Source organism: Drosophila melanogaster, chromosome X (genome assembly GCF_000001215.4).
Source record: "Drosophila melanogaster chromosome X".
Lineage (NCBI taxonomy): Eukaryota > Metazoa > Arthropoda > Insecta > Diptera > Drosophilidae > Drosophila > Drosophila melanogaster.
This window is the reverse complement of record NC_004354.4, coordinates 1,815,744-1,840,906: the sequence shown is the minus strand read 5'-3', so window position 1 is coordinate 1,840,906 and position 25,163 is coordinate 1,815,744. Positions and strand designations below refer to the sequence as shown.

The 25,163-nt window shown below is 42.3% G+C and overlaps 3 protein-coding genes across 10 annotated transcripts in view, besides 3 other annotated features; 2 read left to right on the top strand and 1 right to left on the bottom strand.

Annotated features, from left to right (window-relative positions):
* prage overlaps positions 1-25,163 on the bottom strand; it is a 79,949-nt gene that overhangs the window by 12,761 nt on the left and 42,025 nt on the right. The window contains exon 1 of one of the 7 annotated variants that reach the window (NM_001258551.1): positions 16,635-16,745. The exons of 1 other annotated variant lie outside the window; for it this stretch is intronic. Coding sequence is in view for 3 of the 6 variants with exons in the window: in NM_001258552.1 (NP_001245481.1) it covers positions 14,926-15,247 (322 nt within the window). In the remaining 3 variants the exon portion in view is untranslated. Of the gene's footprint in view, positions 1-2,443; positions 2,668-8,847; positions 9,605-13,486; positions 13,561-14,925; positions 15,965-16,634; positions 16,746-25,163 lie in introns of those variants that run through there. 5 more of the 7 variants (NM_001258552.1, NM_001201599.2, NM_001258550.1 and 2 more) reach the window with 5 other exon arrangements.
* Positions 13,655-13,696: a mobile genetic element.
* On the top strand, positions 18,526-19,438 carry CG14811 (uncharacterized protein). The gene is made up of 2 exons (NM_130586.2): positions 18,526-18,671; positions 18,736-19,438. The coding sequence occupies exons 1-2, from the start codon at positions 18,630-18,632 to the stop codon at positions 19,405-19,407; spliced, it is 714 nt and encodes a 237-aa protein (NP_569942.2). The 5' UTR covers positions 18,526-18,629; the 3' UTR covers positions 19,408-19,438.
* Positions 19,954-20,275: a mobile genetic element.
* CG14810 (uncharacterized protein) lies at positions 20,566-21,412 on the top strand. 2 transcript variants are annotated; one of them, NM_001258553.1, is made up of 3 exons: positions 20,566-20,600; positions 20,667-20,724; positions 20,789-21,412. In NM_001258553.1, exons 2-3 carry the CDS (start codon positions 20,695-20,697, stop codon positions 21,362-21,364), a joined length of 606 nt encoding a protein of 201 aa, NP_001245482.1. In that variant the 5' UTR covers positions 20,566-20,600; positions 20,667-20,694; the 3' UTR covers positions 21,365-21,412. The 2 variants fall into 2 exon arrangements, with proteins under 2 accessions (NP_001245482.1, NP_569941.2); NM_130585.2 differs by having other exon boundaries at positions 20,786-21,412.
* Positions 21,899-22,153: a mobile genetic element.

Genomic DNA, 25,163 nt, shown 5'->3' with positions numbered 1-25,163 from the left:
GCAAGGAAACCAACCAGACAATAGGAGCGAATATAGTACAAAGGGGATCCAACTGAAGCGGATCATTAAGGAAAGACCATAACAGCGAACCGAACAATGGGAGAAACTTGAAGAGAAGCATGCATGTCGAACTCTGGATACACTTCAGTTCACTCAGAAGGAAGGGATCACACGTGCCGTCTTGCGGTCTTTTCTTAATATCGCAATTCCCCAAGGAAGACATGAGCACTAAATATCTGGGTCATTGATTCCTATGCAATTAACTTGTCACATGTCCTTCCGCTCAACGAAGGGTATACCGAGTGAGGTACTTCAGGAAGGAAGTGTCTGTTTCTGGGCGCATGGCAACAGCTGAAAGCCTAAACTTAAGCCGATGATGACGCCGCTTTCGCGCATGCGTGTGTGCTGCGCCGATACAGATACATATACACTTAACAGATACAGATACAGATACACATAACAGCTAAAGATACATATTCTCCTCGTCCGTCGCATGTGCACTGAGGGAGTTTGGCATGAAAGTTTTCCGAACTTCGAGACAACGAAAAACTGCCGAAAAATCGAGTGGAAATTTTCTCGAGGCTTTAAAGTGCGGCGTGCAAAATCACAAAACGAGTTTCCCTAATGGGTTTAATGGCTCCACTGGGGGTTAAGTGCGGGGTGGTGGTGCTAACGAACTTTTCTCAGAGGTTTTGGGTTTAGGGTTTTGCGGCTTGAAGTCGGCTTTTGAAAAGACACACGTGTGTGCTTCTTGTAATAACCAATGTTTCGTTTCGGGGGACCGGAAATGTTAATGCGGCCTTAATGTATTGTATAATTGCGGTCTGGCCATAAAAATCCATAGAAAATGAAGTGATTCGCATTCAATTACGTGCCCCCAGCGCGAACATCTAGAACTTTTTGCCATTTCGTATTGTGGCCGCATAAACGTAAATTAGATTGATGTAAGGCAGTGCCAAAAAAACAGGAAGACTTATCAACCTGGGACGTGCCGCTGCTGCCTTTTTTTTTTTTTGGGATTGGCCTAATCAAAAAGAAGGAAGGGATCGCCGCGATGAAGCGTGAGGTTTCCAATGCCTGACTGCTTTTGATAAGCCAGCTCCTTTTCTCAACATCGTCTGTTGTGCTGATGGTTTCGTATGGAAGACTCAATGAATAATTTGTTTACGATAAACAAAAATAAATAATAAATAATAGCTCTGACTGTTTTAAGTGTTCTGTGTGGCGCACAATAAATGCGGCTGGAAATGGGGTGTGGGGGTTAGCTCGAGACTCGAGAATCGATAAACAAATCGCTTCCGATGACGACATGGCGTATGCGTAATGTGGTATCAAGTTGATAAATTTCATGGACTTTTCGCTCTTTATTTTACATGATTTCGGATACCAGTTGCCAACGCCATTTCCAATGATCTTTCCCGGAACGGAAGAAAGTTCGCGAAAAAAACTGTTTCCGCTTTTTGGGAAGCAACGGAATAACAGAACCAAATTGTTATCAATGTCTCGACTTTTAAATAAAATTAAATGGTTTTAGAGTATTTCAGACAACTATGACACGTCTCTGCTCATTTCCTCCTTTATGTAATGTTTTGATTTTATATTTAGACCTTGATTCACCTTGATTTCTTTCTTCAAAACATGATGACCGCACTATTAATTTACAATCTAAAGTGGAATTGATAGCCTTATCAACAAAGGAGTCTCTTTAACGCTGCTATTGGGAAAAGTAGCGTATTTTCATTTAGTTCAAATGCGCACCCATATTTTAAATATTGTTATTAATTGAGGACAATATGGAATTTGTTGTTTACTCAAATACATGAACGCCACAAACAAATCAACTAATTTCGCTCAACCAAATGCGGTTTTTTTCGATTTATTTTCTCAGAAGACTCGTATTTATTTATTTGCTGGTGCTTAGCTTCCCGAAATTAAAATTGGAGGGATGAGTTCATTTAAGATGAGAGTCCGCGTGCTTGCAACGCGAAATGAACTGAACTGAAGAACAACAACAACAACAACAACGCATAGGCAACTACAATCCAAGTATCGTAATAATATTGTGGACCAAAAAATCCTGACACTTGTCAAAACAAATCATCTTCATTAAGCGCTGTCTTTATTAAAATTATATATGCGGGTCGAAAAAGATGTGAATGATGTGGATGTGAATGTGAATGTCTGCACGCACTTGAATGATGAATGCAATTAAATCAGCGGATATTCCAAATGCTAGAAATTAGTTTTTGATCTGAGCGATTATTCATAAAAAGAATGGTAAGAGAGTAATGTCTGACAAAATGGAGTCAATTTTTAATCGCGCATTTTCCAAAATTTTTTCCAAATATTTGGGCGTTATGCCTGGCCTAAGCTGGTAATTGTTTTCCCCCTTTCGTTTTCCCAGTTTCTATTGGAGTAACAGACCGCAGAACAAGTAGCTCACCTGGTATCTTTCTATTGCGGATGACCCATATTTTTCCTTTTCTCTGGTTTATCACAATTTGCAATTGTTTTCGACGTCCACGGCTGCCTCTTCCTCTTGTTCGTGGTTTCGCGGCACACACAAATATGCAAGATGGAGATGACGAAACTTGCACAGAGAAAAGTTATAGTATTTGTATGAACGAAATAGGTGTGCTCGAAGCAATCCACAACCGGACGGAATTATTTGTCTGTGCACATATGATTTTTTAACAACAACAATTATAGTAATAATATAAGTTTGCATTTTGTTTGGACGCTCGTTGAAAAATTACTTTTGACAAAATGTTTTCGCATTTTGTTTTGGGGGCGAAAACACACAGATTCTCGCCTTCATTCATTTTCATTCAAAAGAAAGAGCGACGCGAAGAGGCAAATATTTATGGTAATTATTATTATTATTATTATTATTATTGTATGGTATAGAATCGGCTGACGTACGATGTGTATTATTGTTATTGATGCGATTGCTCTCTTCGGGGGATATTACTATTTTAAGCACGCACACCAAATGCACGGCCACCAATCCACACCAAACACCGCAAAACTAGATGATTTATTTCTTTCAAAGGCGGCCAAGTAATAAAAGTAATACAACTGGGCGCACAGTGACCAATTCATGCAAATATAAGATACAAGATACAAGAAATACGAAATATAGAGCCAAAGCAAGCCAATCGAGACGAGATACGGCGAAAAGACAAACAGTAAACACCATCCTTCTGCCGAGAAAGAGGGGCAGCAGCAAATAAATGAATAAATACAAAGCCAAAATACTAACAAACACTTGAGTGAACAAGGGCACGACAGCTAGAGAAATGATGGCAAATTTTGATTTTGATGCACGTCGCCAGCTGTGCAGGCAGCCCACAAAACTGGTGGAAATTAGACAAGAAATAAAAAAACACTGGCAAAATGTTAAGTAAGCGGCATTGCGAACTCATCATGACAGTGAGGTCGACTTTCCCACGGAAAAGTGGACCATAAAGTACTTTTCACACACAGCTCTCATTGCAAGAAATTAAGAAAATCAATTGTTTGTTATTGATTCCATCAATGCCTTCAATTGAAATGTACACGGCAATATTGAAAAGAACAACACGCAATGGAATCGATCAGCGGGGTACAACCAAAATGCCTCCAGTGAGCCAAAAGACTTGCCAGTGGCCAAAAGATACATATTTTGGTCAACACTTCTCGACGACGAAATGGAGAAACGAAGAATACCAAAATGATCGCCTGGCTGGCCCCAAAGCTCCATTTGCATGCATGTACTTATTTATTTCATTTTAAATAGAAAGTAACCTCAATTGCACTTGTAAAAAACATAAGTAAATAGCGCCGACGAGCACATAAAAAAGAGAAGTCAGTTAAATACAGACAGCACATAGGGCCGAACCATCGACTTTTGTAGACTCAGTGGCAGTGAAACCACCTCGGCCCACAAATCAAATGGCCAAGAAGACGGAAAATCGAGGAAACAAGTTAGAGGGTAGAGGTAAATGGCCCGATGGGAAAGTGGGTAGTAATTGGGGTAAATGTCTGTAGTTTCCCTATTACTCTGCATTATAGCGTTGACTAAGAAAATATATATTATTATACATAATAAACGATATATTTAATAACATAGTTATACTAGTGTTTGCATAACAATAATGGCACAGCTCACAGGCGCCAAAATCGCAACTCACACCCCGTCCAAATGAGCAATTCATATTGTATTTTGCAGTTTCCGTGCTTTATTCTTGGATTTCGACACGCTTGTCATTCGAGGCTTTAAGTACATGTATGAAGGTAAATAAATATATAGCTTCAACGGAATGGCGAAAGTTGAAAATTTGTGTGCAAATTTGGTAGGAAAACTGGTCCGGAATGCGATCAGAAGTCGGGGAAATAGATGGGGCGGTGATGGATCCAACACTACGTTTATAGAGAGGAAATCACAGCATCACACAACCCACTCGTTGTTCTAAATTAAGATCAACAATTGAATAGATTTTATCTATAAATTGTTCTAGATACACCAACAGGCCTGGGCATGTATGTATTTATTATTGTATTGTATATCCACATAGAAAACGGCTTTGATACTACGATCCGATAATCCGATAATCCAATCATCCAACAATTCGATCAGGGAATATTTCCATTATATTTCAGTTACCCAACACTTCCTGCGTAAATCAATCTTTAAAAGTAAGGCAACAGAGGGCCAGTTCTGTGTGCGATATCTTTGAAATACGATTTCTTGATAAAATGCTGAGATCGCTGTTCGCCTCTCACCGCGCACCAAATAAATTCATACACATTTAAATACATAAATAAAATGTGTTTATATGTAAATCAGGAGCGTAGTCCCGGGGGGATAGACAGCAAACGTGCTGATTTAGCGCCAGTGTTTCAATTTGTTTATGCTCGAATATCAAATTTACGCAATTTGCCATTTGAGTTGCTTTTGATGCAAGCAATGATCGGATTAATAAACTATTATCCCTTCGTGTTTATACAATATTGCAGCTGGTGGACACCAGAAACGTAGTAGTAGCAGAAGAGGAAAAATTAGGGCTTTTCCCTTTTATTCGGACAGCTAACAATTAACTTCGCTACGTTGACCAAAGTGTTAACAACCCGGAATGCAGCGGTCAATTTGAAATGCTACTCCGTGGGGGTGACAATAATATTGATTGTGCCCACTGACGGGCCCCTTGACAAATGTCCGAATGTCGTCTAAGTACCATTTGGTTTGGATCACCTGACAACGAAACCCAGCGGAGGAGGCTCTAGCCGAGTGGTTGGTGTTTTCTTTGGCGGATCGGTCACGGGTAATTAGGAAATAGGAAATCTGACTTGCAACACGGCCAGATCACGGAGCCAACGCTTTGCTGTTTCTGTAGATCTTTGGAAAGATATAAATATCGCGATAAATTAAATGTTCACTCCTAATTAAGGCACCTGAAAATGAAAATCTGGAAAATCGACGACAGCTAGTATGAGCATTAATCAAATGAATTATGATGGTTGGGGATTTCATAATTTCAGTCGCCGTCTGGGTGAGTCAGCGGTTTCAAAATCAGTTTTGAAAAACATTTCCACTCATTTTTGGATTGTCGCACGTATCCAAAGAAAAGATAAAAAAAACAGCCAGCAAAAACCGACGAGAAAGAAACCGGCAAGAAAAATAAACAGCTAAGCACAACAAGCCAAAGTGAAAACGAAGCTGTTAAATAAGAAGTTCGACCGAAAAAATGAAATACAAAAAAACCGGAGAGGCGAAAACTTTCGCTTTGTCGATGGCTTTGGACTTGGCCATCATCGGACAGAAAAAAAAAGAAACTGGAAATGGGAATGGAAATGTAAATGCAAATGGAAGAGCGACTCCAGGGGTCTCGGTCTTTTGGAACGACCTTTCTTATGTCACGTCTTGGTCTTCTCCGGTCTTCGAATGGCAGAAACAAAATCAGAAAGCAAAAGCAGAGGCAAAGACAAGAGCAAATTTCTTTGACTTTTCACTTTTGGCTGTGAATGTGCGGACCCTATTATGTCACGACCCTTGAACTCGAATCATTTCGATTTCAATCATTTCACACGTAGACGGCGTGCCGCATTCGTGATCTCGATCCAGCACACAAATTAGCACAAGAGTTCAAAAACATTATGCAAAGTGGCATAATCGTAATCAAAATCATATGATGATGACACTCTGCCGAAAGGCGAAATTCCGAAATTTCAAAATTCTGTCGTACAAATGGTGTGGCAAACGTGCGTGTGTGTGTGTGTGTGTTAAAAATAACAGCCGCACACCATCTGACACCATTTACTAGTAATAGATTAATAAACATAAATTTTTTGTATAACAAATTTGGGCAGATTAACTGCTGTCACGCCTATGGGAAATATACACAGGAGGCTCAGTTCGCATGCAAACTTTCAGAGGCAGATAAAAGACCAAATGGATTTTTGAATTGGTTCACTTTGGATCTATGATAGCGTATTAGAATGTGGATTCAAGCATGATTGAGAACAGCGGACTGTGACAAATGCATTTGCTCAGAAAAAGTTGATACTATTATACCGGGTATTTAGTTTCAACTAAATCTTAGCTGATTCCTAGTCGAGCGCTGAATTGCTAGGAAGACATAATTCAGCCACTAAACTATCCTTATCGCGGTCTTTAATCGCCAAATGATTGATTTGAACTCGCGGCGGGCTCTCGATCACCACATCTGGCATTAAAAATGTATAGTATAAACAATTATAAATGACGCCGCGGCGGGATTTCGTGATTTAAGAGTCTCGACCAGAGATCTGCAACAAATTTTCAAGCCGCGAAAAATATATAACACACAATGTTATTAGGTACGGCGGAGTATTATGCATACCAAATGGAAATGTGAATGGAATGTCATGCACAGGGAAAAGGAAAACAAATTAAACAACTAGCGCGGTGAGAAAAAAAAAACACCCATAAACACATAAACCTTAGCAAATTATTACGACGCCCGCTGATAAGAACAAATTGCGCGAGAAATTCGGTCTGATGCTCCAAAAATCCAAGCAAGCTATTAAATTAAAAGCAATAACAATTGTCTTTAAGCACTTAAAGACAGCGAATAGTGGGGGTATTGCTCAAGTTCCTCAAAAAGATAAAAGGCATCGCACTTGAACTTGGTGCTACCAGCAGAAGTGGCCAAGCTCATATTGAAATAAAGGTACTTAAGATTGCTCAATTGGGCTAGTTCGAAAAAAAAGATAGTTGCAAAACAATCATATTCAAATTAACGTTCAAGAAGTATTCATTCTGAAGTAAACATATATAATATAAGTATCCGTGCCAGTATTTGTCCAATGATTCAAGAGATTTCAGCCAACTTTCCGCCACTGATTAATTTGCCCCGTTGCAGTTCGTATCTCAGCTAATTTATTGAAATTCGTTTACTGCCTACACGTAAAAATAAATGAACTCAATTTGCAGATGGGGCGGGCGGCAATAACAAGAGCAAGGCGAAATAAACACTCACAAGAAGCCCCGAAAATAGCTGGGGAAAAAGTCAAATGAAATTAAAAGAAGGCGGCAGGCAGAGTAAGGGGAAAATGTTTACTACATGTATGTATGTAGTATATGCATATACATATAGCGTATATGTGTGGTACATACATATACATACATCTCCGATTTGCAGATGACAGAGGGCGGACCTTTCTCAACCGAAAAGAAAGTAGGCAACCTAAAGTCATTTTCGTACCCGGTTCCATGCAAATTAGTTTGCCGAATGAAAGTTGCTCGCGAACTTGGGGACTGGGGGATTATTATGTAAACATCGGGTTTATAAACACACTCTTTTCGCACAAAGAAACCGAAACCAGACCGAAGCCAAATCATATCAAGATTGACACAAAAACTTGATTTCGATTGCTTCCTTGTCCCAAGTCCAGAGCGACGATATCTTTCGAGTTCCCACCGCCCCGTCATTTTTTGCCTCCAGAAACTCTCTGATTAATTGCAATTTAAGTTCTTATCGCCTCCTCAACTGCGAGGGGTAGGTCAGGCAGTACCATAGGTTCCCGGCTCCCACTTCCCACTTCCCGGTTCCCAGTTCCCGAACGATCCCATAGTTGGGCTATAAATAAACACATTTCGAGCGGCGAAGCTTTGAAAGGCGGCTTCTCGGATGTACATATGTACGTCAGTTGGGGAGTGTGGGAAAGACCGGCAGCTGTTTCGGTTTCTAGCTCAAACACTTTAAGGCAAATATGATTAAACATTATGCGAGAGCCGAGACTTTTTTGGAAATGCCAATGCTGTTCTATTTCTCAGCCGAAAGTGGATTAGGTTGAGTTCTAGAAATCTAGATTCCAGTTTCGAGAAGTGTACTTCACTTGCGGCAAGGCTAATTGATCCGTGAAGTGGGAAAATCTTTGCGGTCGCTTGGACACAATTGTGGCAAATGTGGCTCACAATGCTTCCCCGTTTCCATTGCCAGTCACTCCGTTTCTCAGCCACATCTAGATAAAACGTTTAAATGCCATTTACTGTCCACAGTAATTTGATCAATGACAGCGAGCTATAAACCGTAAAGATAGCGAAATTAATTTGGTATCACCTGCGATGAACAATGCCCTTTAACCGATCAATCAGTCGACAAATTAAAAACAATGCAATACAATACTTCCGTATATACTGGGTATCAAGAATCCCAAAGTATCCTCTTTAATTCGGTTCACAGTTCAACTTGATGACTTAAGTGCCTAAGGTGACCCTTCCCGCAAGCCAGGAGTTATTTTCGTGTCACTGGCATCTGGCTTAGTCAGCGATCCGCTTTTGATTGTTAGTCAGGTGGAAACATACACCTGGCATTCGGGACTTACTTTTGCACTTGGCCAGGCCACTGGCCACCTGCAGGAATCCGTAGACGGCGATGACGACGCACGGCAGCGCCACCACGCTGAAGGACACGTAATCCATGTGCTCGAAGTAGTTCGTTATTTGCTCCATTGTGATTTTAGTTGTTCAACATTAATTTGTATTTTAAATTTGTATTTTCGGACACTTTCGAAGTTCACTTAAACAAAAAGCAAAGAAAATATGGTTCGGGTATCGATTTGTTGGCAATTCTTTTGCGCAGGTGCAACTCTAGCGATTTCTTAATTCGGTTCGAATGATTTTGGGCACTCTTTGAGTTTTTTTTTTTTGTATTTTTTGTAATTTGTTTGGATATATTTTTCACAGAAGCAGTTGAACCGTATCCTTTCGGGGAACTAACTGAATGTCCTGCGCTGTCTGCTCCTTTGCCTTTGTTGTGGTTTTTTTCTCTCTTGCTTATTTTGCTGTTGTTGCTGCCGTTGTGTTAGTAATTGTTGTTGCACAAATAACGCCATTGTTTTGCACTGCAAATCTGGCGTAATTGATTTGCATCGGTGGCCAGGAACGCAAGAAAGCCTCGAACTCTTGAACGGAAAAGCTCAGTTAGACGGGTGAAAATCCAAAAAGTCAAATCGGCCAAGAACCGCCGCGGAAAACTCGCGTCGTGGGAAAACAGTTTGATTTAATTTTTGGTTTTTTTGTCGGCGGAGCGCGCAGCGAATGCTCTGCGTGTGCGGCGACGGCGAATCGTCGAATGAAAATGAATGAAACGGAATTCAAACGAACGACGTCGACGTCGCTGCGAAAAGAGAGCGGCGAGAAGAGAGCGCCAAAAGTCTTACACCGAAAGAAACGGGTCTTTTGGGGAGACATTCGAAATTCGCTCAATAAGACAGCGAAATTCTCTCTACTCACTTTCACGCTCTCTACTGCACTTCAGTTCGTGAATCACTCACACAGTATCAGTCTCAAGTATTTTAATGAATGTGATTCCAAACTGAAAGCATCATAAAATATTTCCGACAATTTTAAATTCAAAATAAACATGTTTTCTATATATGCTGGAAAATATTACTCATTCGCCCTGTTGGTTTAAAACTTGATTTCTATATATGACGCTATTGAAGTCATGACAATACACATAATGTTTTGTCAAGTGTAGAAAGGGGAGCAATCTCCCATTCTCTCTCACAAGAAAAGCACGCGGTCGCGATCGCACAGTGGGTGTAAAAATGAAACTTTCCTCTCTATTTATATATCAAGTCCAATAGTAATACATTTTAACTTCTCCAATGTAAATACATTTTCAGCAGAGATATTCATATTAAAGCCTATGGGTAAGTACAGTATTCAGCCAAAAATAAAAGGCATGGGTTAAGCGGATTAATTCCACTGTGCGACTGAAAAAGCACGTGAGCCACTTATGTTCGGCTGTAAACGATGCTCAATCTCCTGCAGCATTTTTAGTTTGAGTTCCCCCGCAATAATTGAATATATTTTCAGAACAAACATAACTTTAATGACAATTTTTCGTTTGCAAAAATGATGATGAAACAAGTGCAATTTGATGCTAAGCATACCTTGCTATTGCACCGTTCAAAAAGTGTATAAAATTATATTGTGGATTCCAAGTGCGCGGGGTTCGGAGTTCGAATGCCCCGAAAACACACGTACGAATGAACTGCGCCTCTACTGCACGTACTCTACTTGTTGTCTGCACCTAACCTAACCCACTCATTGTATCTCCACTACCCGCCCACCAGTTTGCCCCATGTCGGCCCAAGCTATTACTTCCAGACACATGTGTACGAACTTTCCACAAACTGCGTCAGCGAATTGCCAATGACGTTGTTAGGAAAACGCTCGATCCCCCGTGTATTGGGCGATCCTATCAAATATGCGTATCGCCCCCTTAATGTAGTAACGCTTAGCTTTGGGCCACGTCAGCCAGAAAAGTTTATCAATGTCATCGTCGGGAATCGCTTCAATTATTGATGGATAAGTGTACGCGGTGACTGACAGCGCCTATACCACATTAGAAGTCATTACATCTAATGGAAACTAGTTTGGCTTCGTACATCCAAGGGAGCTTGAAAGGGAGTTTAACTAAGCCAGCTTTAATAAAGAAGGTTATTTATTATCGCATTTCTGCCATTTCCACACCCTTTGTGATATTTCCTATCTAAATAAAATATCAGACTCTTTGTTCGAAAAACAAAACACGTGTCCTTGGCCAATTACTATGTGAAATCCCGAGGTGCAATTGCAGGGGGTTGTTTCATCACTCCAGGAAAGGGCAATTGTCTTGGCCAACTCTGTACATGCCTCCCTTCCCCCGCACTTTCGATCTGTTCCTTGGGTTCAACGAATCATTTGTTGTCCGAACTTCGGCCAATGTTAATGACTCCGGGGTGCCGCCTGCCTTGCACAACCCCTAATACGCCGTATAGCATACAACATTGAACTTGCGGCTGTTGTCGTCTGTCTCGCCTCCATTTGCCACCCATCTGGCCGAGTGAGTTTTGGCTTATTGCTTTCTGCTTACTGCTTTCTGGTTTGTGTGTTTTGGGGTTTGGCCATTGAACCTTGTTCCCCGCTCACTAGAGAAACCCCCTATGTTTTTTTTTTCTGAGGGTTATTTCTAACCCTTAATACGAATCAAGACCTCGATGTTTTGTTTGCTTATAACTTTCAATTAACCAACCATTTTTCAAAAGAATAATCAGCAAAGCTAAACCAAAAAGTTCCGGAAACAGTTCGTTTTCTATGAATCAAAGTTTTCATCCGTATTCAGAAGAACCCACTTTGATAGCAAATTCCTTGGTAATTTTAAACTTCGAAATAAATGATAAATAAACGTTTTTTCGGCAAAACCAATTTAATTTATTTGCCAGGCCCAAATTTATACGAAATGGCATTTCGGGCTAATTGTTTTCGAAACGCAACAAGTTGTATATTAATATTGTTATGAATATTAACAAATATATGGCGCTCGTTTTAAATTCCAGACTCGCCACCAATGCGCAATTTCGAAATGAATCTTGGAGTGGTTTTGGCCTTTTTCCACACATCTGCTTAAGTTATATTATTGCCAGTATTTCAAGTCACCAGCCTTGTGTGGGCAATATCTTTAAGGATGATGGCACTTACTCAGAGATACCTGATAAATCGTTGACTTATGCTTATGTAGCGTCGTTATAAGGAGGTTTTACTCACCTGCAAATAAACAAATTTTTGCAACATAGAGTAAAGTTTCATAACTAAAGTGCTTAACCATATACGCTGCTGCTTTAAACGAATGGCTAACAAGTCAATCATCTGAGGAATCTGCTGGAGATAATGCCCGCCCGATTCAACTTTACCTGCCGTCTCAAATCAATGGCGATGCAATTATTTAACTAAGTCATGCGATATCAAGCGAAGGTTTAACACGTTTCTCGTGTGCGTGCCCGCCGCCAAAGGAAACTTTGAACTTTCAAAAAGCGAAAAAATGCCCACAAAGCTCTTATCGGTGTAACGAACCGATATTGCGGCTATAGCAATTGTTTATTCACTTGTTATTGTGTATATTTTTGCTGGCAAACAGCCGAGCGTGTGCACTCTAATCGGTCACAGAGAAGGAGAGTGCGCGATTTGCGGCAAGAGCGACGTCCCTGTGGTACGAGTATGCATATATGTATAGCACATGCCGCTTAGCGAAAGTGAGAGCTCAACTTCTGTTGCAATGCGGCATACTCAAGGACGCCGCGGGTGGCGGGCAGGGCGGCAGCTGCCTGCCACAGGTGCTTGAACTTTCCGCTGGCCGCAGATAAGCAACAACATCCACTGGCGCGCGTAGCTTTGTAGAATCAGGTGTTTGTGGGTGATTGAACCGGAGCTTTCTTCTCACGGAACATGCGGAACATACGGAACACACCCCCATCAAACAACACCCACCGCCCCTGGGAGCGCTTGACAGCCTGCAGCGGAAATTATTGGGGTAGGGCCAAAGTCGATGGGCCAGAGCCACAGAGCTTAGTCATCCATTAGGCAGTTTGAACTTCATTGCTCATCTGAATAAGGTGGCTTCGTTTCGCTGTTGCAAGCTGTTAAAAGCTGTTGCAAGCTGTTACAAGCTGTTGCAAGCGACCTGTCTCCCAATAATCAATAAATTGCGTATTATCACCGGCACGCAGTGTGCGTGGCAATCGTGGCTCACGGTCTCGGGCCATAAAAATAATTATCAAGAACAACTGTGAATTGTTTTCGCGCAGTCGCTTCCTGTCGCACTCTTCGTTTCATGCCTCGCCCTCTGCTCGCAGCTTCTTTGTTCATCTGCCACAGGAAGTAATCCGCAGACAGATTTGTATGTACATACATACATATGTATATGTACACTTGGCATACGGCCCCGACTTTCGTGTACGATCCGTTTGCAAACACGTTTGCGAAAGGGAGGCGGGTATCGGATCCCCGCTTATCTTGAGAGCCACCTGTCTGCCGGGTAGCCAAAACCTACAGAGATCCCGAAAACATGCATATAAAAGCCACAAATGACACTGAGATAAATAAAGTGCAGCATGCAGCGTCGAATTTATGCGGAAATCGAAGCACTCTGACAGTTCTCGCCCGGAAGTTGATTTTATTGGCTTGGTTTTTAATCACCTTTTCGGTTATTAATCCTCGGAGCACCAAGAATCACTTTGCTTGTCAGCTGTCACACATGTGGTATACTTAATGCGATTTAGTTGGACGCTGCGCAGGAGAAAACTAGCCGTTCTTTGGGTGAAAGCGAAAATGGTAGAGTAATCTTACTCTCTCTCTTATCTAAGAGAGCTTCTCGACTATCAGATACCTTTTACGCAACTAGTGGGAGAGTGCGGGAGACAAATCACACATGTCGTATACTTAACGCGATGTCACACATGTCGTATACTTAACGTGATGTCACACATGTGGTATACGCAAAGCCGTTTTAAGTTGCGCTAAGAATGCGAATACTATCCAATCATTATTGAATGATTCTTATTAAATAATATAAGGGTAGTAAGCGCGGGTGCTTGTGCATTTGATGCGATATGCGATTTACGTTTCCGAGTTCTGAAGGCCAACCGAGTGAGCAGCTTTCGCAGATATCAAGGGAGCTTTCTCAAACTGAATTCTACTGCGTCTTAGGTGCATTGAACCTATTGTTTATTTAATTTCGCGAGCTTTCGATATGGGGCGCTAAGTAGAAACTGCTGATGTTTTTGCCAATGCCAATGCCATTGCCAAAAAAATCGAAAAAAGAACCAGAAGCAAAAGCAAAAACAAAAATAAAACCAAATAACAGTAGCCGAACAAAACTCGCCATTTCTCCTGCCATTAAATTCAACCTCGAAAACAAACTTTTCTTTCGGCGGCGAAGTTCATTGACGTACTTTGACCTCGCGAGTGCGTTGCCTCTCCCTCGCTCCTTTGTGATTGTTGTTGATTTCATTGTTGTTGCCGGCGCATTTATTGCATGCGATCATCATGACGTTCACAGCGACAACAACAAAGGCCGCAATGATGATGATGATGATGATGGTGGTGGTGGTGAGATGATGCTTTATTTTCCTCCAAAGAATCCTTGACCGGTCAAGCTTAGCACTTTGCATTTGCCCTGATAGCCCTGGTCGGCGGTACAGTGGTACCACTTTCATAGTTCATATTGTTTTCAGTCTAGAGCTGTTACATTCCTCAGGTCTCGGCGATAAGCCAACTAATTGCCTTTGATAAGAATACATTTTATTCAAATAAGTTTGTCAAATGGAAGCCATCAACGATGCATGGACACAAAGCGTTTTTGAATATATTGGTCGTTCGAAATATTTAGAAAATAAAACACGACCCAGCCCCCGATGAATGTGCAGTATGTGTGGCTGCGATATGTGGCTAGTGTGCTTTGCACCACTGTGCGTGTGGGACTGGCAATCAGCTGACTGCTGCAAGTGTGCACAGCTGTTTTTGAACGTACACCCGAAACGTGTGGCTTGCGATTAGGCCGCATCATAACAAAAAGCGAACGCTGAATTAACAGGCAAAACAGCGCAAAGCAAAGAGGCAAAGAATCACAAACTCACATGTTGCCGCTGCTGCTGTGTTGCACAAGTCGTTGTTAGTGGGTATTGTGGTCATGAGATTCGTTGGGGCAGCCGATCTGCATTTCCTCCAAAAGGGTCGTGAACTGGAGTTGTAATACATTTTGCCCTGCTGCCTCTGAAGGTGTCGATTGTCGCCGTTGATGCTGCTGCAGTTGATGCTGCTGCTCTTGTTGCATCCGAGGATGTTGCTTCTGTGCTGCTTGCGTTGCTGCTGTTGCTCTGGATCGATCTTTCGCTTGATTGCTGCTACGTAGGGGGGCGGTAGCATGTTTTCCTGTTGCCCGATTTCCGCCAGCAGCATGTTGCACTGCCTGTTGCCGTTGGACGCGAACTTTGCGAACTTATTTCTCTAAATGCTGATGTTGCGTCTGCTGTGTATGCTTTTGACTGCCGAATGTTTTTTTTTTTGCTGTCAGTTACACTGATGTTGCTCCTTTAGCTGCAACATGTGGGGCTGTCGAAGCCTTGTACCTCCAAGGACAGTTTCGTGTTTGGCTGCCACTACTTATGGTTCTGTTTGCATCACTATTTCTTTCGGATGCATCAGCACTACTCTGGGCACTGGCTGTCGCACTCACATAAAAAATAAGCACAATAAACACGCGGAAAAGCAAAAGAGTCATGTGTATATTGTATATTTCCCGTTGGACGTCACTTCTTTGGGAGCAAAAAAAAAACCACGATCTACGACGCAGCACTCGAAAGTAAACCCCGGGCCATGAAAATTGAGAAAATGGCACCAAATTGGGAACTCGCTGTTTCGCTAATCATTTGCACACTGAATCTACTTTCGCAAGCACAATGCACGCGCAACTTGTTTAAATCACTCCAATTATTAACAAGAATAGAACGGTTAGCCTAGCGCACCGCCCAACAGCTTGGACAAACAACAACAAAGTGCCCGCGTATGATTGAAGCTCAAAAATGGACTGGCAGCAAATGAGGCTGCCGCTTCTGGCTCTGTCGACGTCGCAGACGACAGAAGGCAGCACTGCTCTCTCTTGATTTCCGAACAGAATGAACCCGCAGCCAGTAAGTCGCTGTATGCAAGTGCCATATAGTCTATAGTCTTTGTGCATAATTCCAAGAATATATCAGCGCCAAAGAGTTCGAATGCGCAGGAGAGCGCCGTGAGCACGAAAGCGAGCCACGGTTCCCGACTATCGGGTACCTCTTAACTACTCATGGCACTCAGCACAACTTCCACACAGATTACGTGGGAATCGTACATAGTCAGGGGTGCAATGCACTATTGGCTTTGTACTGCACGGAGCACCTAAGCATGCCTCCATTTCATTGCGCCGCAAAAACCATACTCTTTGGGACTGAGTGTTCTCTATTCGTGGATACAATACGCCCTGCTGCCCAGAGAGATACCAGGTATTCCATATCAGTGCCTTCGCTGCCCCAGTCGACTTCGCATTCGCAGAACAAAGAAAAGCGCGCGGGCTGACGCATGCCTCGTATTTGGAATAAGGTTCGCATATTGCGCCTAACCCAATTCGAGTGTCATCATCTGGTCACGGAGTCCGGTGTTGATGCCATCTCTGTCGGCGGCTATCAGCGCGACACAGAGCTGTGAAGCTTTCAATCAGCGGATTGCTTCGACACCAAACAGCTGTTTGCTGCACAGTGGTTTATACCTCGACAATCAGTGCTTAATAATATGTAATAGCACACAATCTTACCCAATTTCATGTATCTTTGGTAAATGATTAGTCTCCGAAATAATAGTTTAAAATAGTTTACTTCACTTCACACTGCTTAAGGTCCTTTCCTCGCCAGTTCAAAAAGTCAACTGATCCTCGGCGCCCTCATATCAGGGCCTTTATAAGGGCTCAGGTTCAGGCAGGACTTTTAAAAGGAGATTAAAAACACATTGTGACCGATAACGGGTCGGACAGTAGTTATCAGGTAGTTAGGCACGACCCGAAGGCGACCTGACTTAAGGGCAATCCAAGCGTTTATCCAAGACAAGCTGACGCGTGTCTGGAAGTCTTCTGCCTAATTTTACCTGCACTCATCTTGGGTTTTATTGGCGTGTTACTTCCTCCAGACCCACTGTACTGTACAAAATGTGTATTGGGAAATTTGTTAAGGTATAAACCGTTTGTTTACTATAGGTAGACCATAATTTTCCAAACGCAAAAAGACCCAAGAGATGCAAACATTGTATGTAAGCAAGAGCATTGGTGTCAATGTGTCATACTTTTTAATTGGGCCAATACGAGACTGCGAAGCTTTTTGTTCCATGCCACAAATCCTGCATCCTGCACACAAATTTGCTGACCAACTTTTTGGGATTCCTAATCCTGTGGGGATTAACCCAATGCCTAAACTGAGTGCACGAGAACTCAACAATTCATTAAGCGAATCAATGAAGACTATATAAACGATATGAAATGATCTGATATTACTAATACGAGATTAAACTCTTCCGCTATAAATTGTCTTTAAACACAATGACGAGCACTTCTCAATAAAGTGAAGGCACTATCAGGAAGGGTTGCCATCCTGACGATACCAGAGGAGCCAGTAGTGTTGGTCACTGAAATGGCAATTCTGGTAAGAACTCTGCACCAGAAACGTTAACGTGATAGTACCCTTATTTGCTGACCTAAAAAGAGAAGTCATTTCGAGTAAGAACGACGACCAGTGAGTTCTGAAACGCTCTTTACTTATTTTTAGTTTATTTTAGGTGGGCAATCATTTTGTCAATATAGTATGCAAGTTCTATGTTTGAACAGCATAGATGAATATTACAAACTAACTAGTATTTTGGGACACTGTTCAGCCAATACCGTTTAATCACAGTGGACAGTGGCCGTGTATCTTGGCTAGTGAGCTTTAGTAGTAGCCTTTAGAGTTGAGAACTTGACTGTTTGGCGCCCGAAAGGAGTGGTTCGAACAATTTCGGGTTTTAATTGATTTTTACCGTATTGATATAAAAAAGCCAAATATCATAGTTATTTACCCCATTTTTAATACAAAATCACAAATGTAAATAAATACACCAATAATAATAAAACGCAAAAATACTCAAGAGATGCAAACAATGTATGTAAATAAAGGGATTGGTGTCAGATTTTTTAGTTTAACCAATACGAGACTGCAAAACTTCTTTATGCTCTGTTCCACAAATCCTGCACTGACCAACATTTTGGGATTTGCTAATCCAGAGGGAATTAACCAAACGACAGAACTGAGTGCTTGAGAACTCAACTGTTCGCGTTTCGCTTGCAAAGGCGTTTGTTCAATTTGATAGAGAAGAGTCACTGATGAACTACAGTACAAAGTGGCAAAGCCTTGGAAAGCGAAACAATATAAACGATATGAAATGATCTGATATTACTAATTCGAGATTTGTATTCTTCTGCTATGCATTGTCTTCAATATCTTAAAATCTTGATCTTCTGACTAGGAAACAATAAGAAGCACATCTCTAATAATCTATCAGCTAGGGTTGCCATCCTATCGACAACAGAGGAGCCAGTAGTGATGGCCACTTCTGTTAAGAACTCTGCTCCAGAAACTTCAACGTGATAGTCAACTTGTTTTTCTGAGCCAAAAGGATAAGTCATTACGATTGAGGACGACGACCAGTTAGTTCTATACCATATAGCTCTATAATCGGCAAATTGTGTTTTTCGTTACTTAAATAATCAAGACTGCGCCAAGTCATAATGAAGCCAATAATGGAAACGAATATACAGGCATCCATTTGGGTATGTTCAAGAGTGTAATATTGGTATGTTGCGTCTTGCTTAAAATTGTATTCCCTTGAACAAGAACAAGAGATTCGAATCGACGATGATGAGTTCTTCCGAGCAAAGTTTTGCCAAGTCCAATGGGACTAAAAAGAAGACTGTGACCTATTCACGTTTCATCCGCACCGAACGTGTCGCAGACGGACCGACCAATGCGGTGCAAAAGAAGACTGTGTTCTTTTCGCGATTCGACCGCACCGCTCGCGCCGAAGAGGACCTAACCCGTCAATTGGCCAGCGTGTCCTTAAAACCAAAACAGCCTGTGGCTTCCACCTCGAATGAGCAGTTTTTTGCCAGCAACCTGCATTACTATCCCCATCTGCCCCAGCCAACTGCGGTGGGCCACTACCAGACCTATGCCGAAATCAAGAGCCTCTGGTTGAAGGGTCATTTCTCCCAAGCTTGTAACCCCACCTCGCGGTCGATGCAACCGCCTCGTCGTATTTCTATCACCAACGAGTTCCCGGATGATCAACCGAAGCCAGCTCCCAAACGCCGCTACTCGCTTGTCCGCCGCAACTCGATTAACCTCCCAATTGGGTCCAATTTTGCTATGCCCGTGCTGATGGAGGAGGAGAAGGAGGAGGATGAAGTGAAGGATCTAAATGAGAACAGCGGCTCCACCAAGCCAGCTACATCGACCTCGAAAGGCGCAATCCCGAAGCAGCCCAAGAAGTTCGCCTTAACCTTCTAGAAATGCTGTGACTAATAAATCTACCTAACTGGGCGCAACGACTATTATAACTTGGTCGGGATCGGGCTTAGGGATTCATTGACGCAGTGGGGCAACTTATGTCGCAATTGTCATGTCATTTTTAATAAGGGTTTCACTGCTCGCTTGCTTCGATTGCAGAAATTTCAAATCAACGCAATTTTAGCGCTTCATAGTGTGGCACGAAAGTATGGTGTAGCTTTTACAGGGTTCTGTACCACGCTTCACGGTTTGCTCCATTCTTGATGGGCATTTAAAGCTTACGTTGTTTAAACTAGTTTTCTGTGCTTAGCTTAGTTAAGACTATACCATGAATAAAACAATTGAGGCATTAAAGCCCGCAGAGGTTGCCTTCACTGGTTGAACACGCGCTGAGGATTTCACCAAAGCTTTCAGAATTGATATTACCCCCACATTGGTCTATAGCTATTCAATTAGTTAAGACTTTTGTATGAATGAAGGCAAGGTTTGCCTTGTTGTTACATTTTGAATTTCTATTTTTAAGAAAGCCAATTCAAAACAAGAAAGCCCGTTACTTAGCTAGTGTGAATGCGATTGCGAAATTTAATCATTTTTCTGGGATAGATATTGGGTAATAAAATCAGGAAAAATTTGAAAATTGTTCCAAAGTGTGGGCGTGACCGATTTGGCAGCTTTAGGGCGTTATAGTGGGCGTAGCAAAAAGTTTTTTGGCAAATCAATAGAAATTTTTAAGAAAATGAAAATTTTCGATAATTGGTTCAAAATTAGAGTGGACGTGGCAAGTAAAGTCAACAAACTTGTGCTGCGTCCTTGTCTCTAGAATTTGTATGCTGAATCTCAACCTTTTAGCTTGAGATCTCAACTGTTCGCGATTCGCTGGCAAAGGCGTTCGTTCAATTGGTTAGAGAAGAGTCCCTGATGAATTACAATACAAAGTGACAAAGCCTTGAAAACACGAAACAATATAAACGATATGAAATGATCTTAAAATCTTGAACTTCTGACTAGGAAACAATAAGAAGCACATCTCTAATAATCTATCAAGTAGGGTTGCCACCCTATCGATAACAGTGGAGCCATTAGTAAAGGGCAAATTTAAATTCTAAGAACTCTGCTCCAGAAACTTCAACGTGATAGTCAACTTGTTTTTCTGAGCCAAAAGGATAGGTCATTACGATTGAGGACGACGACCAGTGAGTTCTATACTATATAGCTCTATATTCGACTAATTGTTTTTGTTCGTTACTTAAATAATCAAGACTGCGCTAAGTCATAATTAAGCCAAAGATGGAAAAGAATCTACCGGCATCCATTTCGGTATGTTCAAGAGTGTAATATTGGTATTTCGCGTTTTGCCTATAATTGTATTCCCTTGAAGAAGAACAAGAGATTCGAATCGACGATGATGAGTTCTCCCGTGCCAAGTTTTGCCAAGTCCAATGGGATGAAAAAGAAGACTACGACCTTTTCACGATTCATCCGCACCGATCGTGCCGCAGGGGGCTTGACCAATGGGGTGAAAAAGAAGACTGTATCCGTTTCGCGATTCAGCCGCGTCCATCGTGTCGCAGAGGACCTGACCCGTGAATTGGCCGGCATGTCGTTGAAAAAACAGGCTGTGCAACCGCGTCGTCGTTATTCTTTCACCAATGAGTTCCCGGATGATCCACCAAAGCCAGCTCCCAACCGTCGCTGCTCGCTTGTCCGCCGCAACTCAATTAACCTCCCAATTGAGTCCAATTTTGATATGTCCGTGCTGATGGATGATGATGATGAGGAGGAGGAGGATGATGAGATGATGATGGCGAAGGAGGAGGATGATGAGATGATGATGGCGAAGGAGGAGGAGGATGAAGTACAGGATCTAAATATGACCAGTGGCTCCATCAACCCAGCTACATCGACCTCGAAAGGCGCCATCCCGAAGCCGCCCAAAAATTTCGGCTTTACCTTCTAGAAATGCAAGGACTAATAAATCAAGCTAGCTGAGCGCTACGACTATTATAACTATTCATTGACTCATTGGGGCGACTTATGCAATTGGGTATATGGTTATCTACAACTCGGATCGGCTCGTATGACTCATGATCACGTAGAGGTGCTTCTGTTCAGGTTGAACCAATATCGGAAAATGCGGTCTTATAGCACGAACCTCGAACATGACGCAATTATCCACATGGATGGCTGTTTGCAATTAATTTATCTATTGGCTTTATATTCTGTGAAATTGTCATGTAATTTTTAATAAGGGTTTCACTGCTCGCTTGTTTCGATTACAAAAATTTCCAATCAACGCAATTTTAGGGCCTCATAGTCTGGCACAAAAGTATGGTGTAGCTTTTAGCAAGGTTCCGCACCAGGGTTGAGTATTTGCTTCTTTCTTAATGGGCATTTAAAGCTCACGTTGTTTAAACTAGTTTGTTGTGCTTAGCTTAGTTAGGTCTATACCATGAATAGAATAAAAAAAAACAAGAAAAACAAAAGACGCGTATACTAGATTCGTTGATAAGTATGTAACAGGCAGAAGGAAGTATTTCCGACTATATAAAGTATATATATTCTTGATCAGGATCAATAGCCGAGTCGATCTAGCCATGTCTGTCTGTCCCTATAAACGTAGAGATCTTAAAAACTATAAAAGCTAGAAGGTTAAGATTCAGCATACAAATTCTAGAGGCTAGTTTGTTGACCTATGTTGCCACGCCCTCTCTAATGCCTACAAACTGCACAAAACTGCCACGCCCACTCTAACGCCCTAAAGCCGCCAAACCGGTCACGCCCACACCTTCGAAAACTTTTTAATTTGTTTCTCATTTTATTCCCCAGAATCTATTGATTGAAATTGATTGAATGAAATTTCGCGTTTTAACTACAATTTTTAAAACTAGAGGTGTAACTATTATATTATTATAACTATTATGTTATATAATATATTATATAATATATATATATAATATTATATTATATTATTATAACTATTATATGGTAATTTTACCGATCACACGTTGTCATTATCTTATTATCTTATTACCGCCCACTGTTGAAACAGCATTCGGTTTTGGTCAGGACACGGATTAGCCAGGTTCTCAATATAGTCTGCAAACAAATGGCTTATTAAAATCGGAGGACTAGTCCTAATGCCTAGCCAAAGATAGTAACTAATAGTAATAGTACGAGTAGTACAAAATAAAGTCGAATATTATGCAGACATATCCAGCGAGTTGATCGCTCCTATCGTTTTTACGCCTTGAGAGCATTCTTTTTGTGCTCCATAATTGAGTTTAAGAAAGCCTCGCCCATTGGATCCACGTTCCCATGTCCTGGACAGTTGCTTGGACCGGGATTGCATTGTCTGCGGTGATTGACGGGCGTTTGATGGCAGCCGGACTTGTTTGGCGAGTGACATTTGTTTAACGGAATTAACGGGTGTGTGCGAAGAGCTTATCTGCATGCTGAATTGGAATGAAAGGGCTCTGAATCACAGCCACCACCACCGTCGGATGGACGGATGGTGGCCATGTGCGTGTGGACCTACACATCCATCGAAATGGATTTAAAGAAACGGAAATTTGAGGCAATGTACGATGTCCGACAGGCGAAGGCGCTTTGTGGCTGTCCAGTTGTTCAATGGTCCATTGGTCCCAGTGTAACCTTCGTCCAGCGGTCTTCTTGATTGGCATAGGAAGTGTATAGGTCTTCCAACGTGCTGCTCTCGATGTCGATTCAAAAGCGATTTCAGTTGCTAAACTTTGGCACGGCCTGACGTCTACGAGTTTGTCGACCATCACATCACTCTGGTTACACCCAATCGAGCCTCCTACTCGTATGTGCTCCACCTCCACACCCGTTCGCATGTTTGGACAGCAGTGAGTCGGAAACCGAAGAGTTTCCCGGCAATTGAACACGGTTTCATCCTCATCACAGACGTCATCAGTTCGGCAGCTCACCATCGCATCGTCATAGCCATCGGCTATATATCGGTATTGACTTTGGATGCCCAAGACACCGACAGGGCCCTTTTTTGATTTCTTTGCGGACTTCGAGACCTTATGCCTAGTACTGTACCAATGCAGATTCGACAGCTATTCGCGGAATTAATTAATTCTGGTTTTACTTTTTTTTTTTTTTCTTGGTCGTGAAATGGGACAAGATGCTCCCGAAGAGCATTTCGTTTATTGCCGGCAAAAGTGGATAATTCAACTATGATTGACTGACAAGGGTTGATTAGAGGCACTGACACTCGGCCACCGTCTTTCTGCACAATCCTTTCTGGGGTTAGCTATTTGTTTTAGTTTCTGGTCGGTGCCCTCTGTTGTTTAGCAACTGTCGCTCCGGCTGTCATCAAACAGTTTGCGTTTTGGCTTAGCCAAGTTGCTAATAAAAGAATGCTTCCGTTTATTTGCCTGCCCTTTCGACTCGCTTCATTTTCATTTTCAATTTCAAGCTGAAGCCTGTGCCAGTGCCTGTGCTCGCTGCCCGAAATCGACCAGGATATGAGGGCAGGAGAAGGACCCACCGATCAAATGAACAAATGAGTTGTGCTTAATCAGGTATCGAAAATTAATTTGTTCATGCTTCTGTGGTTGTTGTTACCGTGTTTTATGCATGAGGACTTGCTCACCCATTGGACCCACTCGCCATGCTATACATTGGCTCATTCGAGTGTCAAATGAGCCACACAGATACCCGGTAACCGAGCAGGAGCTGCACAAGCTCCGTGGCCTGGGTCTCCCCAAGCTCCTGTTTGTCGAAATCCTTTGAGACGTGTCAATTATGAAAAACGGTTTCACCCGCACCTCCTGCTATCAATTGCCCTTTGCATTAGCACACGTCACCGAACCCAACCGCAGGCACCAATATGCAACCAAATACTTGAGCCTGCTCCTCACTCGTACGCTCTTCCATGGCTTTCAAGACCTGCCGGGACATGCTCCGGCACTGGTCCAAGGTGCACAAGTAGATGTGTCCCAATGATTTAAGGTCCGAACCAGAACATTGTCTGGAATTTCGGGCGGAGGTTCTTCAAGCCGACCTCCGTTGGCCACAAAAAGCGGCACGTAACATATGGAAACGCAGGGAATGGCGGTTAGGAAATACTAGAATATGACAATATAGCTCTTGATTTACAGTGCCATAAATTCGCTTTATGGTCACACAGGGTCAGTCGATGCCAGCCAACTAACTATCTGTGTTGGCGTGGTAATCAGATCGAGAGCAAGCCGTCCTGTCAGAAATGCCCTACATTAAATCAACTATGGAGTAAGTTATATTTGCGTAGAATATCTAATTAGTGAAAATCAGGCATTCAAATGTGACTTTCCGCATAAAATGCGGAATTATGGGGCCAAAATAATGGTTATTCAAATGCAGTCCAGCCAGCTTTCGCCGAGACAAACTCTCGATTTTGCATTTTCGAGCTCTCGCCTTCAGGCTTACCCCACTAAACGGTGCGAAAAGGACGAAAAGGACTTGGCGAGCTCAGTTCGATCGAGTTCAGTTGCTGGCGCATTCGAACAATGCAGGGAAAACAGAATTGAAATGAAATGAATCAAATTGAAAAGCCAGGGACAGTGCTTGTGCAAACACACGGGGACACCAGATACGGCAAACGCATTGAGACACCACCGTGAGGCACGGTGAGGCATGTGAGGCTGTGAGTGTATCCGTGGCAGCTCGCACGAGTATATGAATAAATGCGGCTCAAACGCTGGATGACTGACTTGTAGCCGGCCCAATTGAAAAACGCTCATGGCACG

Excerpts from the sequence above, each read along its gene's own strand:
- CG14811 (NM_130586.2), top strand. The coding sequence starts at position 18,630 with ATGAAGCCAATAATGGAAACGAATATACAGGCATCCATTTGG. Across the intron at positions 18,672-18,735 it reads ATATACAGGCATCCATTTGG|AACAAGAGATTCGAATCGAC; the intron begins GTATGTTCAAGA and ends CCCTTGAACAAG.
- CG14810 (NM_130585.2), top strand. The coding sequence starts at position 20,695 with ATGGAAAAGAATCTACCGGCATCCATTTCG. Across the intron at positions 20,725-20,785 it reads ATCTACCGGCATCCATTTCG|AAGAACAAGAGATTCGAATC; the intron begins GTATGTTCAAGA and ends ATTCCCTTGAAG.